The 16,965-nt window shown below is 39.2% G+C and overlaps 1 protein-coding gene across 4 annotated transcripts in view; it reads right to left on the reverse strand.

Moving 5' to 3' along the window:
* Positions 1-16,965, reverse strand: part of tnrc18 (trinucleotide repeat containing 18) — an 81,128-nt gene that overhangs the window by 41,873 nt on the left and 22,290 nt on the right. For all 4 annotated transcript variants that reach the window (XM_056453975.1, XM_056453977.1, XM_056453976.1 and 1 more), the window contains exons 3-6: positions 16,078-16,224; positions 5,466-5,570; positions 2,798-4,543; positions 662-764 (exon numbers count right to left, since the gene is read on the reverse strand). In XM_056453975.1, coding sequence (XP_056309950.1) covers positions 662-764; positions 2,798-4,543; positions 5,466-5,570; positions 16,078-16,224 — 2,101 coding nt within the window. The remainder of the gene's footprint in view (positions 1-661; positions 765-2,797; positions 4,544-5,465; positions 5,571-16,077; positions 16,225-16,965) is intronic.

Genomic DNA, 16,965 nt, shown 5'->3' on the forward strand with positions numbered 1-16,965 from the left:
CGTTCACTTTAAAGAAAACACACTGAGAGTGTGACCAGTGAAAGTAAAATGTTGCTCCATTTAGCTAGTTTGGGAAATCAAAAGAAACAAGTCATTTGCACTGGCTGGATATGCCTAGTCCTACTACAAGGTGAATTATTTCAATAAAACCATACATTTAATAAATATACTGTTTTCTCCTGATTACAAAAAAATATATATTCTCCACATATTAATTACAATTATAATATAATATTGTATATGTAATATTTTATTACAATTCAGTATTTCTTCTAAAATGTATCCAGACATTTTAAAGCCATTTCAACTAAGGCAACAGAGAGAGTTTCTTTAAAGATCATCACATTTAAACTGTCACTGATCTGTACTGAAGAAAAATCTATCCATTCACTGCCCATATCACCAGCTTCCACAGAACGCTAGCGGAAGAGGAAAAGAATAAAATAAAAAATAACCATAGAAATCCCTTGTGATAAAAGAAGACATTAAAAAACAGTGGAAGGTTCCAGTTTCCAGATCTGCAGAACTAATGCTCATTTTAAATCCCAAAAACAGGATTGAATTAGCAGCTAGACAGACACATCCTTAGTTCATTTCTGAGATCTCGCTTTAACATGCACTGTAGGTGCTTTAAGCTAGCAGTTACAAACTCTCGTCTTACCTTAACACTTTCTCTTGCTCACGCTCCACACGTCCCGACAGCAGGCGCTCATCACGGTGCCGCTGTCTCTCATCTCCTTGCTCTTCCTCTGTGTGGATCGGGCCTGCATAGTTAGGACATTACATCAATTGAAGATATTTTTGCTAAATTTGATTAATTCTTATTGCCCGTTTCCACAGAGTGGCCAGTACGGTACGGGTCAGTACGGGTAACCTTTATCAGGCTTGCGTTTCCACTGCTAAACAGGTACCAATGGTACTCTTGAACCAAAAAGTAGTGCGGTTCACTTTTAGGTACCCTTTGACAATGGAAACGGCCATAAAAGTGTACCGAACCATACCGGACTGGATTGTACCACTCAGTGGAAACGGGCCACTAGCGTTGCCAGTCTCATTGATCCAAATATTTGATTTCTTAGAAAACTTAAAAACAAAGTCAAACCTTAGTAGTGTATGCCAGTGGCAAAACTTAAATTTTACAGTTTTCCCTTTATAAATACACCGCTCCAGAAATAGCTCAAACTCTAAGGGTGTTTATCAGATCTAACACTCAGCACCAGTCATCAACAGTGTCTTACACATCTGCGCTTACAGACAGACTGTAGAGAAAAATAACACATAGAACCTATGCAGGGTAACATATCACATTTACAAGAACCCACCGAGACCCATCAATCACTTATCAATGTTTCAACACCACTGTGGCGTCATATACAGTTCAAATTGCTGGTATTAGAGAAGCAGCCATTTGGAGAACCATCAGAGAAAACTAGAAGCATTTCACAATCGGAGCTGAAACTAAAAGAGACTTTGAAGTTTGTGTTCAAAATACCAAAGTAACACATCCTTGCAAAAGATAAATGTGCAGAAAACATCCGAGTGGGATTTAGTTAGGAGTGTATTGAACCTTTCAGTACTGACAGACAGCGGCTGGGAAGAGATTGTGTTCTTCTAAAACGAGGAGGGGGACGAAAGTGCACACAGATCTCTGTCATGCTCCAGGGAAAAGGTTTCAGTCTGTTTCCAAGGTTACCGAAAGCCTGTCCGACATGCTATCCGTTTGCATCAAAAAGAGGGCAAATTAGTCAAGCAAACCTCTGTCCCTAACACTTGTTTTAAATGTAAATTCAAACCTTCTCTCAGAGTGTGGGGACTAATGTTATTACTGCAATTTCCTTGCACAGAAGAGGACATAAATTAATGCCTTTCTCCCCTCCTCTCTTTCTGTCCCTTTCCGAAAGCTGATTCGATTGCTAAGCAACAAACCTAAAGTCATATTAGAATGCACTGCTTGTTTTCCACCTTTAGTAGAGCTCTGTAAATTATGTTTATAAGCAGGCGGGCATGCCGTGTCTTAGTGAAAGGTTTAACACACTCTCTATGCTAACAGGAAACACTGCGGGCCAAAGCAATAGCAAAGTTCATGCTGTTTAAGAAATGAAATGAAAGGAGCGACCTTGCTGAAAAGCATGCCCACATAAATGGGCTGTAACCACAGAAAATAACAGTGGGTCAGTGTGTTGTTCCGCAGAATGTGAAGGTGTGAAAACATGTACCAACAGAGGCCAGAAATGTACCATTTATAACAGCACAAAGAGTTACTCCATTTGTCTGCTAGACAAGACAAGAACGAACAATCTCCAGAACAACATTACACCTTTATGAATTTTATATTGTTCATGATTTTCTGCCATGACCAGCAGAGTTGTTTAATCTCATGTCTTTTCACACCCACACACACTTGATTCAAGCTGATACATCCAATACATCAAGTCCTGATGGAGAATGTGGAGATAAAGCAGCCGTTGCGCCCCTCATCTGGGAAGATAACTAAACTTGCAGAGCATATTTATTTATTATTTATATATTTTTGTTTGTATATGCCATCAATTATAGTTCTTATAAAGAAAATCAGTATCTGAAAAACTGCTATCTACAGGTCACGCTTACCAAAAAATAGAAACCAGCCAAGAAAATTGCAATCGGTGCATATCTAATTACACAGACAAGAAACATGTTCCACAGAAAAAATCCAGTCATACAGATTTGAAGAAATGTGAAGGTGAGCATATAATGGAACACTTTTCATTACTGAGCGAACTATGCCTTAAGAACAATTGATTCAGAGGCAACGCACCTTTGATGGGTCCTCCAAGAAGCGGCCTGTCTCTGTCTGATGCTGAGCTGGGTTTGCTGCTGTTGTCCCTCTGACGGGCAACAGCCACTGCAATTCCTACAGGAGGATGACGAACCTCTGCTTCCCCCTGAGAAGAGCTTCCGTCTCTGCCAAAGGATTTAGCACTCTCTGGTCTCTCAGGTTCCTTCTTCAGCTGCTTTCCAGGCTGCTGTGGTGGAAGGTGCTGAACCCTGGACACTCCTGGATAACCAGCCTCCAGTTTTAAACTGCCTAGACCTCCAAATGGACTACGGCTATCAGATCCGTGCCTAGAGCCAGACTCACTGGAGAAGTTGCCACTATACTTGATGAGGCTCTGCATGGCTGAAACCTCCCCATGTCCATCAGGACTTCCACTGCTGCCTACTGGTCTGTGCAAGCCAGTGGTATCTAGGTACATTTGCTTGCCCTCTTCCTCACCTCGGGCTCCGTGGTTGTGTTGGGCTGCCAATGCAGCCATGTGACTGGTAGCATAATTGCCCATCTCGAAAGGCTTCCATTTGGGCTCAGCAGAACCCAAGGTCTTCAATGAATGCTGCTCTGTGTGAAGCGAACTTGGATCCATCCCAGAGAAAGAATGGGCAGACCTTTGAACCCTATCCCGTTCTTGGCTGCGGGATTCAGTCTCGAGTCCTGTTCTGATCATATGTTTTGATGTAGTGTTAGTCAAGTCCCTGGCATCTGGGCTATTTCCAGATTTATTTGTGCACATTTCCAAATGCAAAGGCTTTTTCATGGCCAAACCATTTGACCTAATTATCGAGCCTTCCTCTCGTAAAATGTCTCTTTTGACATCTCCGTGAGGTGGCGACTCGCTCCTAACTGAGGATCGACCATGGTCCATAAGTGTTCTCTCATTTCCCAACTGCAGGGCTGATCTGTGCGAGTCCCTTTCCCTGCTCTTGTCATTTTTATTATCTCGTGCTTGGGAGGCAATTTGAATTGGCCCTTTTCGCTCATCATAAACCTCGACAGAAGGCACATAAGTAGGAGCTATCACTCTGTGTTCTTTGCCTGGCTCTTTCGTTGTAGAGTAGAGTGGGTACATGCTGGGCGGCATGTGGTGAGGGGGAGGGTAGGTGCCAGAGGACACCAGCCTGGGCGGGAGATGGGATGGGCTGGGCTGCAGGGAAGAGGGACTGGCATACGAAACATGCAGAGTGCCAGCTGATGTAGCAACTGAATCGCATCTTTTCTGTTTGTCGTTGGAAAGGTGGCCCCCTGGTCGGACGGTTTCATCGTCCCTGTCCCTCCTGTCCTGTTCTGTACTCGGATGTCGGGTTGGCGTGCCGCTGCTTGTCCCGGAGTTGCCAAATAAACTATGGTTAGTTTGTTTGAGTTTAGTGTCTGTGTTACTCACAGCAGGCGAGTGCTGGTGAAAGAAAGGCCGAGCGTGTTCTGTAGTTTTTGCAGGCCTCTCCAAGTTGCCTACCCTGCGCTCATCTTCCGGCTTCACATCCAGGGTGAGGTCCACCACACTGTGGGGCCGTGACTCCTCTTTTGGTTTTTCTCGTTCTTTCCTTGGGAGGGAGTGGGCTAGGTCACTCTTACAGGGCTTTTCTTTTCCCACATCTCTGCTCGACTCTTTAGAGCTTTTGTGAGGAGGTAAGGACTCCCTTTCCCTGGAGAAGGAGCCAGGCATGTGAGCCACTGGGCTCCTGGCCATTGCAGACTGGGAGTGCATTGAACCCGGCAGGTAAAAACCCTCTGAGAGAATGAGAACAAAAAATAAAGAGTTAGCACAACTTAGCTTAAGACATGTGGTGTAAAAGATAAGGCTGCTCAAAGGCCCTACAGTACAGAATGCATATAAAAGACTGACCATGCACTATTTAACTTCCAAAAGTTCAAGTGCTAATTGGTGAATGCTCCCAAAAATAAAAGTTGCCCTTTTCAATGAAGTTCCCTAAAGTAATACACTCCAACTTTTAAACATGTTGATATTTTACAGTGATGTCCACAGCAAAGTCATTACAAAATTACATTGTTTAAAAAAAGCTTTAAGCATCAGTTTAGAATAATAGGTAGTAATCTATTAAACCACTCATCCATACACACTTTAGTTCTAATGCCTAATTTCCATCTGATAACGCATTACAGAAAACAACAAGAGTTAAAACATTCAGAAAGACCTACATATATTAAGTGTTTTTATGAAGAAACTCCCAGGTAATACTAATTCCCAAAATCAAATCATGAGAATAAAATGAAATACTGAAAGTGTGACTGATTATAAATTCCATATTTTAAATGGATTTTGTAAATGATAAGAAAAATAAGCATATTTTGCATTCTCAATATTTTTATCAAATTCAATTCAACTCAAAACCATGAACTACATAACAGACTTGTGTACTTTTTTATCGTTGTTATTCTGGATTACAGGCAAGACTACTTAATTGGAAGTGACAGTAATGAATGCACAATAACAGGCATAGTTTTCTCTGCATTACATTCTGTATTCTTTTGGTTTTAGAGTGTAATATAATCTAGATATTTCTTCACAGTTTAGAGATTCAGACTTAAAGATATCTTTTTTTATACACATTAGTCCTGAATGTTGTGATCATCATACACACAACTGAATAGCAGTGATATTGGCTAAACGTGTAATTTAAAGTATACAGACCTTTTTGGGAGTCAAAGAGTGCATGTTGGCTGAGCTGTGGGTGCTCGAGGTGGCCCAAGGGAATGTAAGGGCTGGGGTACAAACTGCTTGGCATGTGAGAAAAACCTGGAAAAGAGAGTACAGACATGTTAGGTCTTTTTATTCAAGAGGGAGTGGCTGAAACTGTCAGTTCTACTTCCAGTATTTAATGATGCATCTGTATCTGGTCATCTTCAGGCAGAGAGAACATCAGTACAATACCTATTGAAAAAGGTTTATGAGACCTTTTGGCATCAATATTCAAAGCCAAATCATGCACGGTTACAAACACATGGACTTGACGATTTATCTTATCAGTTCATGAATCTGCTTCTACTGCTCACCTCAGCCCAATCATAAAACTGACTTATTACCACCCAAAGCAAAGAGAAAGAAATATTTCTCACATCTGACATCTGGTAACCGGGAAGCGGCCATTCACACATGCAAAGTCATGGATTTCTCCCAAGATTTCACTAAGGGCAAAAACTGTCAAATGCACATTCATAACCTCAAACAGTACAAACAGTCATAAACAAAAGCACAAAGGCATGCACATATAGTGCTGACACATAACGTTATCCCTTCCTTTAAAAACATAAGCTTTAATGAAAGACAAAAGGGCTGTCAAGGCCAAGAACAAATGGTCTCCTAAAGATAGAAATGCTCGACATTCACAGGAGAGGACGAAAATGTTTAAAGCGTAATCCTCTGAAACACAGGGTCATGTAAGTGCATTCATCATTCCTGGCTGTAGAAAATACATTCAAATGGGGAGGATCACATCCTTCACTCAGAACCTGGCATGTATTGTAGGTGTGGCAAGCTTACATTTGAAACCAAAAGACCTGAGGCAAATACGAGACCTGTTGCTGCCTTTATGGAGTGATTTGGCAGGCCTGTACCGCCCTGGCCCCGGGTGCACGCTGATCCATGAGCGACTCTGTACGAGGACAGGCAAATGAAATGTTTGTTTTCAGACGGCCGTGTCTTAAAGCACGCAATTACTCAGAACACCAGCGGCTGCGTCATGCAGGCTTGCAGTTTGGAGGTCAGGTGGTGCTGGAATGACTCATAAGAACACCCCATAGAGATGAGTAACCGCTAAATCAAAGAGCGCATAGTAAACGAGGTGTTTGCACTAAATGCTAGCTGCAGAAATAAAGCAAGAGCAGCTTCTGCTGCAAATGAATGGAGTGAAATGAGGCTGGAATTAGCGCTTCTCCCATCCCTCTGGCAAAATAGCAACACAACCAGAGAGGCTTTGCTGGAGTAAGGTCAAGAAGCCATTCTATTGGATTTACAGCCAAGCTAAGGGGGCACATGCCTGCTGAAGCACCTTTTAAGATTTCACAACAAATTGCTGCAAATAAAGAACAACAGTAGGCAGGGGGTTAGGACTAATGTCCAGATGAACACAGATTAAGAGGGAATATTTACAATGTGCCCGCCTTTGCATTGCAAAGTCTTCATTCTTGGCGATCAAATTTGCCAATTAAACAGTGCGAATGGCACAGCCTTCGCTACACAAGGATATCGACAACTTCGGTGTATGAACAACAGCAGGAGTGTCTTAGGTATAATGGATTAGTTCTAACCATCAATGCAATTTAAATCAGGTCACATCAACCATTATGGATTGACTTGGGCACGTCTGTCTTGGAGCAGTCAGTTCTCCAATGTAATGTTTAGAGAGAAATAGCAGATAGAGGGTCCTGGAGGGGGTTTTAATGAGTGTTACCCGAGCTCGGAAGCTCTTATTGGGGGCACATGAAAGTTTTAAAGCCTTAAAAAACAAAACTACATCTTTAACTCTCTTTGTGGATGCCATTGCTTAAATTCCTCAGACAGACCAGGAGATGTTTTCTAAGACACATGGTGTCAACAGCAGGCTAAATAAAGGACTGGGTTTGCCCACAAAGCTAGTGTGGTAATAATTCGTCATGCAAATGCCAAAATGCCAGTGGTTGAGATATTTATTTTTGCATGGCAAAGACATTCATCGGACAGCTACATTCGCATAGAAAGAGGCCGTTTGTGTTTTTTTATTCTAATTGGAAGCCAGAGACAAAACACTGCAGATAAAACACCAGGGTTACTCAACACTTATCTACGATCACAGCCTTACAGTCAAAGCAAAGTCTGCATAATTAGAGATAAGAGTGACATGAGAACATTAAGTGTTATCGACAGTCCAAATGCAAAACAAATCTAAAAATACAACCTTGCTTAACGCTCACAAAGTGCATCTTCATGGCACTACGTGTAAGAGCGGTGGTTCAAAGGCTGTCACTTTATTTAGTACTTCTCAGGTGACTGTAGTGCTATGCCACTGATTGCATTCCCACACCATACCGAGAGATGATTGAAGGCATCCTACTCTTAGCAACAGGGCTAGAACTGCAGTGGCACATTTATTTTGGTGTTCTTCTGCATGCCTCGTGAGGGGTGTGGTGAAGGCAGGCGTGCTCTCAATGTACAGCACATCTTATCTCAGTTAATCTCGCTTTCTCTAATGTGGAATACAGAGAAAGTCTCAGCCTACACAATATCAGTAGACTAATTAGTTTTGATTGCCACTGCCATTTCCTACATTTCTGCACCACAATGAGCCTAATGCAGAGAAACTTCCTGAGAAGCCAGGAAGCTAGATACAAGGTTCCCACACATTGGGTTTACATGACTCTTCTTTGCCCTTTACATTTGCTCATGATTAATGGGGAATTAATGAATTATTATATAAAGGGCTGATGGGTAGAATATCCATTTGTGTGCAGATCTGATTGTTTTAATTACTGCAATGAAATAGCTAGCTTACAGACAAGTTTTCTCAGTACCCAGCTGTTCAAAACTGCATCCAATAATTACTACATTTAGTTCTAACCAACAATTACAACCAAATTACAAAACTACTAAATTTTACACATTTCTTTTTCTTGGATTTTGCTCTTTTTAAATTTTTTGTTTAATATTTTTAAACTAATTTTGGACCATTATCAAAAGTTATTTTTTCAGATGAGCTCCAGATTTGGCCTCAGTACATACTAATCTAACGTATATGCACAAATATAATATTGTAATGCTTCCTATAAAAAAAACATTAATTTAAATGAGAGATTTGTAAGGGGTGCACTCATATAAGCTGAGCACTATGTGTATGTATATATATATATATATATATATATATATATATATATATATATATATATATATATATATATATATATATATATATATATATATATATATATATATATATTAGGGCTGAACAATATATCCTTTGAGCATCGATATCATAATGTCTGTAGCTGCAATAGTCAGATCACAGGATTAGGGTACTTAAAGCTGAAAAGATAAAGAGAATATTAAACACTATTTAAAAAAGCGACAGTACCCATGTTATTTTACGTTTGATTGTTCAATTTCTGTACATGAATACTGATGGATTCTATAGAAAACCATAAAGTTATTTGAGTTTTATTTTTGCTCTGTCGTATTTATACATGCTTGTGATTTTTTTTCTCTCATGCATGACCTGCCTAAACTGAAGATCAGTTCATTTCCATGATATTTCCAGGTTTCTTTATTGCTGTGGGAATGTATGAGCAGTGATAAGAGAAACTTCTAGTAAACTTATGATTATATGGATTTAAAAAAAAAGCAACATTTCCATAACAATTACAGCTTCTCAGTACCTGTAGAGAAGAAACTTCTGAAAGGAATCAAAAAATATCATCATTATCAGAGTTGGGTGTAACGCATTACTGTATTCTAGTTAGATTTTTGGGGAACGCATTAATGTAATGAACAACATTTTTAAAAATATTTGTGTAATTTGATTACATTTACTTAAGTCAATATAATTGCGTTACGTTACAAATATAGTTTTTAGAAGAATAAAATGCTTCTTTTAAATAAGGTTTTCACTGCAACATCAGTTGCACTTTCATAAGCAAGCACTTTTAAATAGCTGGAGAATGCGAGCTGAAATGGCTGCTGACAAGAGTGGTTGCTTCTTCAATTCGAAATGCAGACATTCATTTCATCAAGTGTAAAAACAAAAATATTGCTGTGAAATGCAGTCTATGTCCAGTCTCTGAAGAACTCAACCAGCAACTTGTTCAAGCTCTTGAATAGAAAGCATTTAATGATGATACTCGACACTAAGGCACCAAAATCACGGCAGTCCAACTCAGCCTAAACAGGCTAAATTAAATTGTGCAGGATCACATTTCGCGTCTTTTGCACGTGCACCTTCGGTATTTCCAATGGTGGCATGCACCCTGCGCACACATATTCGGATTGTATATTTCCGGTAGTAGTCAGTAATTTGTAATCTATTACGTTCTAAAGTAACTTACCCAACACTGGCATAATGAATTTGATCAATTTTATTACTTACATTTTTTTATCCAGTCTATTTTGAAATTATGTGATTTTTGTAGATGATAAAAATCCTATTATTAATAGTAATAAAACACTGTGCAGTTTCCCCAAAAAAAACTGGTTATGAGTGCCTGTAAAATGGAAAAATGTGTGTGTTTCTGGAGCACAGGAAGCGTTTAACCTAGCTTGTTCTTTAGGGATCTATTACTAAGGACAGTGGAAGGTTACGTGTAAATGGGCTACGTGTGGAGAGGGGAATTTAGCTCGGAAAAGAACGGTCAAAAAAAAAAAAAAAAAGGAGGCCATTAACATTCCAAAGCAAAGATGCTTCGACATAACCTTGCTGACATAAAAGAGAAAAACTGTTCCCTGAGGTTCAGCCTATATAAAAGTCATAGGAAACGGCTTTGAAGGAGAGGAGGCGGTTCAAGACCTGTATTTAGGCACAGAGGGGCTGCAAAGGTCAGAAGCTGCTGCACCAGATTCATGTGCACCACAAAGAGACACCTTCCAGAGTTTCTGCCAACACGCATCCGCCTCCGCTCTCCCTCTTTTCATTATCTTTATTATACATCTCCAGTTTCACAAACACATCAGTATTCAAAACCGTCATCTGGACCCCAGGGACGCCACAGGAAGCGCAGCCCAACATCAAAGCTCTACCTGCGCCAGCAAATCCATCATCATAGTCAAAGAGGGGCATTCCTTTCTGAGCCAAGTCCAATGTGTGACCAGAAGAGCAGGACTGGATGCTCCATCAATCAAAGCATGCCGGCTTGCAGCCTCAGTCATCTCCTGCGCAGTCCAAAGTTGAACCAACCTGATCACACACACACGCCGCTGCAGATAATGGACAGACACACGCTCAAACCAAACGAAAGACTGGCTGAAGCCATGTGAATTAAGACCAGGGAGGACAGATTCCAGGGATACTCTGATTCTTGTCTAATATAAACAGAGATGAGCTTCATCTGCACTGCCCCAAGCCACACAAGGCTCCATTGTTGTGGAACGCCTCGTCCTAGCAAAATCTTGTTAGTGTACACTACCAGGCAATTGTTTGGAATCAGTAAGATTTTTTATTTATTATAAGCTCATTCTGCTCACAAACGCTGCAGTAAAAACTTTGAAATTGTGAAATGTTGTTGCAATGTTGAAAGACTGTTATGCTGTTAAATGCAGTTTATAAATCAATTAATGAAAGTTTAAAGCAGAATTATGAGCATTGTTAGTATCACATAATCCTTCAAATATACTGTCGGTGCCAATAGCCTAGTGGTTAAGCGTGCTGACGGTGCCCAGAGTTTGATTCCCAGCTTGAGGTCCTTTGTCGACCTTTCCTCTTTCTCTATTCTCAACTATTTCCTGTCAATTCTCTGCACTGTTCTATCCATTAAAAGGTTAAAAGCCCCTAAAAAAATCATTTAAAAACTGATTTTCTTTTATTTATCACAATACATTGTTCTAAAAAAGATTACCAATAAAATATATTATTTTGAACTTTTTATAAAAGAATCCATAACGTAAAATGTACGCCAAGTCATTCGGAAGTTCTGGGAGTCTCCTGCATATGCACAGAGACTCCCCAGATGCCTGTAAACGAATGATAATCATGCGTCTCGCCCCTGCTCTTAAAATATGTCGCGCAAACCCGTCCCCCCTGGTCTTCAAATATGTCGCAAACCCCCCCTCCTCTTCTTCACATACGTTGCGCACATGTGTATTTGATGCCTGTGATTGTGTAATGATTTTAAAAGCATTCAGGTATTTAAAAAGTACCATTTGTGACCTTAACTACGATTACTTTTACTGAATTATTTTCATCATTCAGTTACTTTACTGTTAGACTATTAATGCTGTTAGACTGTTAATACTTTTAGACAAGGCAAACAATGAAACACTTTATTTTTGTTATATCTTTTTCTTGATAGTATTTATAGATTAGTCATGCATGAAAATACTCAAAACACTTGCAAATGCAGAAATGCACTGCAAATAACACAGACAACAACGAAAATGTGTCAGGGCACCCCAAAAAGTTTATAGATTGTTTATTAGATTCTTTGGAGATGCGCTCCCACTGCAGAACCATCCCATTCAATCTAACATTATAAATTCTTTCCAAATAGAGGTATTAAGTCATCTGGTGAAATTGTATGTCACAATATATAATCGCAAGGTAAAAAACAATTGCACAATGTTAGATTTTTCCAAAATCATGCAACCCTACATGTAAGAATCATTATTAGTGATTGTCTACCAATTATAATACATATTATAATATCACAATACAGATTACAACATTTCTGATGGATCATGAGACGCTAATGACTGGATTGATGTATAAAATTCATCTTTTATCACAGGAATAAATTAAATTTGTTCAGAATATTTCACAATTGAACCGTTTTCACCGTATTTTTGATCAAATAAATGCAGCCTTGGAGAGCAGAATTGTGTTCAAATCTTCCTGATTCCAAACCTTGGACTGGTAGTGCATCTGCAGAGATTGTGTTTTTTAAAGTTAACAGCTCAAGGGGTTACCGCGGTACATATATGAGCTCCACATCCAAACAAACGGTAACATTTCACAGTTGGCTGCGATTCATGTTTATTAATTGAACTTCAAAGATAAATCTGACAGTGGTTTTTTTCCCTCTGATTGTGGAGTTTCTGCAATCCCCAACAGCGATGGCGTTGCGGCGTGCCTGATTGTTTCACACGTTTCGTGTAAAAATAGCCAAATTCCACAGCTGCTACTTCGACTTCCTTCAGTTAATAAGAGCCAGGTGCACCCTTCAGAATAAACAGGCATGTTCAAATATTTTCACAGGCTGCAGAGACAGAGTACACTTCAATGTCAGCTATTCACTGCATTTCTACGGCAGGCAGAGCGAGGCAGGCTTGCTATGATCTGTGCCAAGGTTTTAGACAATTCATCTGTACTTTCTCTGCGGGGACTTGAAACAAAGGCCTATGGGTACAAGGCCCTTCAACAAACCTCGTTAATAATCCGCCCACGCCCTTTTACAGAGCTATGGCTGCTTTTCTTTCCATTTGTTTGGTACACACATGAACCATTTTGAGACCTAAAATCTCAATCTTTTCAAAATGGCAGGGGCTGGAAAGGCTTCAGTGGCAAATGAATCATCTTGTTCGAGCGTGCAAGTTTCAAGTTAAAGCACAGATAAGGACTTTTTGGACTGAGATGAGGAAAGAATGTGTAGTGGGCTCAACAATAAAGGGATGGCTTGTTGTCATTTACTTCAAGGCTATTGCTTCACTTACAGTAATTCGCATCATAAAACGATGGACTTTTTTGTGGTGAAAAAAAATACATACTTCTAAGTGTTCAACAGAAGCTTTGGTTAATTCTACTTCCTTATTGACCGTTATGTTGCTACGTGCCTTATCAATAATCTCGACCCATCATCCACATTTCTGTCATATTTAATTGGAAAAAGCAGAAGTAGATTAATCTATTTGAGAGTCTTTCATGCGAAGAAATCTCCTCAGGTTTTTGCAGAATAATGCACCCAGAATGTCTAAACACATCTTTATACAAGTTCTCATTGTTGTTGCAGATGAAATACAATGAGGAAATGTGACTTATGTATTTTTAAGTAGGTTAGATATTAATTACCAGTCATTCAAACATCTTTAGCAAAGCCTTGGCACTTAACGGTCGATCTCATTCGTCTGCCATGTTTGTAGTCGAACACTTTTTCACCTGCCTTTGTAGTTCTAATATTCACACATCCAAAGCGCAATGTATTGTGGGGAATGTTAGTGGTTAGAGTAAGCAAGGATGTGCACTACCAGAAAAAGCAGACCACCAACCAAGTACTCTGGAATACTCCTTTCAACATTCTACAACTTGCATACCAATTCTACTTTCAAATAGTTTTTTGGAATAAACAGTATTTGATTTAGCAATAATCTTGGGAAAACTAAAGAAACAACGTAGTCAAAATATCTATAAGGAAAAGTTACCTAGTGGCAAGCTGATATAACGTTTTCATCTGCATTTTTTATGTGATTTCAAGAAATGACGGATAAAAACAAGAGACAAATATATTCTCAAAAGTCCATAAAGTCTGGTTTGTGGTGGAGGAACTAATATAAAAGTTGATTGATTGATTCATCTTTCATTTCAGATGGCATGCACATAAACTACCTCGCTAGTTTTATATTTATGATTTTATGATATTAGCATTTTTATGTGGATGGAGACTGTAGTTATAGATGAGGATTTATTAAAACCGCAAGAAAGATTTGTGAGAGCCTTGGTTGGAAGCATAGGTAAAATGAATTCGACAAAAAAAAATAATAATAAGATCAATCATGTCTGATCAGAGCCACAGAATTACATTAGACATTACTTGCATAATGTCAGACTTTATTACTATGTATTACTTGTTTTTTGCACTTTTGCATTTTTTTCAGCAAGGATGCATTCAATTGAGCCAAAGTAACAGCAAACATTTCTAAATTTTACTCCAAATAATGTCCTTTGAACAATTCAATCATAAAAGCATCCTGCAAGCTTGTTAATAAAAGAGTATGTTTTTTTTTTACTGGGAATGATACGAAAAATGTTTAATAATGTTGTTCCTTCTTAGTTATTTGGTGAACTATTTTCAAATGGGGAGGCAACAGCATTCATATAGTACTAGGGGTTGGGATTTTAATATTTGTTAATATTTAAAATTAAGAAATGTAGCGGGGAAATATGTATACAAGTGCAATCATGTGAAACAAATTACCAAAATCGATCAAGGACATTAAGGGCTTAAGGAGTTTTAAAAAAAATCTATTAAAAGATGGTCTTTTGATGAGGATAGTTAATTTGCATGGTGAACGATGAGGTTTTTTTATTTTTTATTTTTTTTACAGGCGAGGACCACAATGCAAAGAAGCCCAGGGCTTTAAAATGTTTTTATCCTCAACAGTTTTATTTCGAAATGTATGAGATACTTGTATTTTTGTACAGTTTTTCTGAACTATGTAAAATAAATTCAATAAAAAAAAAAATTAAAAAAAATAAAAAACACGTCATGCCAAAATATTAAGCAACAGATTTACGGCGAAAAAATTATGAATTGTTTCATGAAAATGAAATTAGAATGGTTCTGAAGAATTACTTTAGGCTAAAGATGGATGAAATACTGCTGAAAATTGTGCTTTTCTGTAATATACATTATTATATTTTTAAATGTATCAGACAATAACTATATTCAATGGCAAAAACTTTATTTTGATCAAATAAAAGCAGCCTTGCTGTGCAGCAAAAATGCATGAAGTTCTACATTTTGATTGCAAGTATAAATATTTTTCTTCTGAAAATAAATCAAGGGGTTACAAAAATTATGTAAATTTGATATGGTAACCAGAACAGAAAAAAGGTCTTTTTTTCTGAACTCCTACAAGTTGACAGAAACTTAACCAAGCTAATGCTCAGTGCATCTAAAAGAGAGCAATAGGGTGTCATATACATACTGTTCATAAGCAGAACTGCATTCACTAATATCTATCTTAGGTTCTGTCAAAGCTCTTAGACATTGACTATTGACCGACACCAGCTATTTCAAGAAAATAATTGGTTACAATTACATTGCAGCAGAGCCGCTGTCAGATGTGGCCTATTCTACATCGGGACTGCAGGGACCAAATTGATTTTTTATTGTCTTTTCTACAGTCGTTGCACACCATTCACACAAATCTAGTTTATTGACTTCAAAAGAGAGAGAGAGAGAGAGAGAGAGAGAGAGAGAGAGAGAGAGAGAGAGGGTAATCCATCGTCGACATCAGACATGACTGCATATTACACATCACCGGCCGACAGCTTTAACCAGCCACACATTCGCTTATCAAAAACAATACTGCACCTTTATCTGCTCAAGCACAGTCCATGCCACATGCTCGCACTCCCAATACCAAGTCGATTTCCATTAACTTCAAATATAAAGCCGCCTAAAAGTCCCTGTGGGTCGCATAGTAGAGGGTGTGTTTTTTCCATTAGCCCGTTCACCCGGTCCTGCCAGTCACCAAGACCTCTGACTACTGCCTTTGTCTGAGTTCACTGATCTGCCAACAAACCTAATCGTTAAACCCAATACGTGCACACCACCTCGTGCAAATGCAAAGACATGCTCTGGCTTTTCCTCCCCCTTCTTTGCGCAGCGCTAAAAAACGCGGCAATTCCTACCTTCATGAGAGTGAGAGGCCCAAAGCTGGGCCATTTGCAGGCTGGCTGGGTTGGGGGCTCGGAAGGCCGGATCTGATGACCCGTGAGCACTGGAGGCGCTGACGTATCCGCCGAGGAATGGGCTCGAGGCACCTGGGAAGGCATCACCTGCGAAAGAGAGGATCAAACATTTGCTTATGAAGTGACTGAAGAAAATGAGGCCGCAAAGACCGTAAGCGCTGTCATTTGATATGATGACATTCCACTCAGGAGAATAGCCTTGGCAAAAGTGGAATGATTAGTCTGTGGAGCTTTGTGGTTTTCTTTTGAAACTCGGGGAACCGCAGTCGCAAACCTGACTGCTGGACGGCCTTTTAATTCTGTTCAAAAGAAGCGTGTTTACCGAGAGGCACAGAAAGACCACAAACACGAATTTCTTTTGCTTGTAAACAAATGTCACGAATAATTATTACTCGTCGTAAATGTTATGTTAACTGTCATTACAATAGCCACCAGATGTGCAGCTTCAAAAGAGAGAACGTCTAAATAAAAGCATGTTTTCTCTTTTTGCCAGCTTTGACATCGGAGCGAGAGATGACGCACAGACATGCATGGTATTTGGTCTGTTGCCTCCCCCGAGCTTTTAAAGTCAAATAGATAAAAACGACAGTGATACCACATGCTGATTCTCCCCTGAGATCTGCAGAAAACATTTACAAATGCTGCTCAGGTCCAGAACTAATCTAGACAAGTCACTAAAATTCCACATGGATGTGTGGCTAAATCTTTACTCTTACATGCAGATCTTTTATCCAGGGTTTCCACACTTTCACAAACAGCAGATTCAAGAATTTTTTAAAGCAACATTTATTTGAAATCAAGCACCACTGTTAATTATACCCCAGCATA

Source organism: Danio aesculapii, chromosome 3 (assembly GCF_903798145.1).
Source record: "Danio aesculapii chromosome 3, fDanAes4.1, whole genome shotgun sequence".
NCBI lineage: Eukaryota > Metazoa > Chordata > Actinopteri > Cypriniformes > Danionidae > Danio > Danio aesculapii.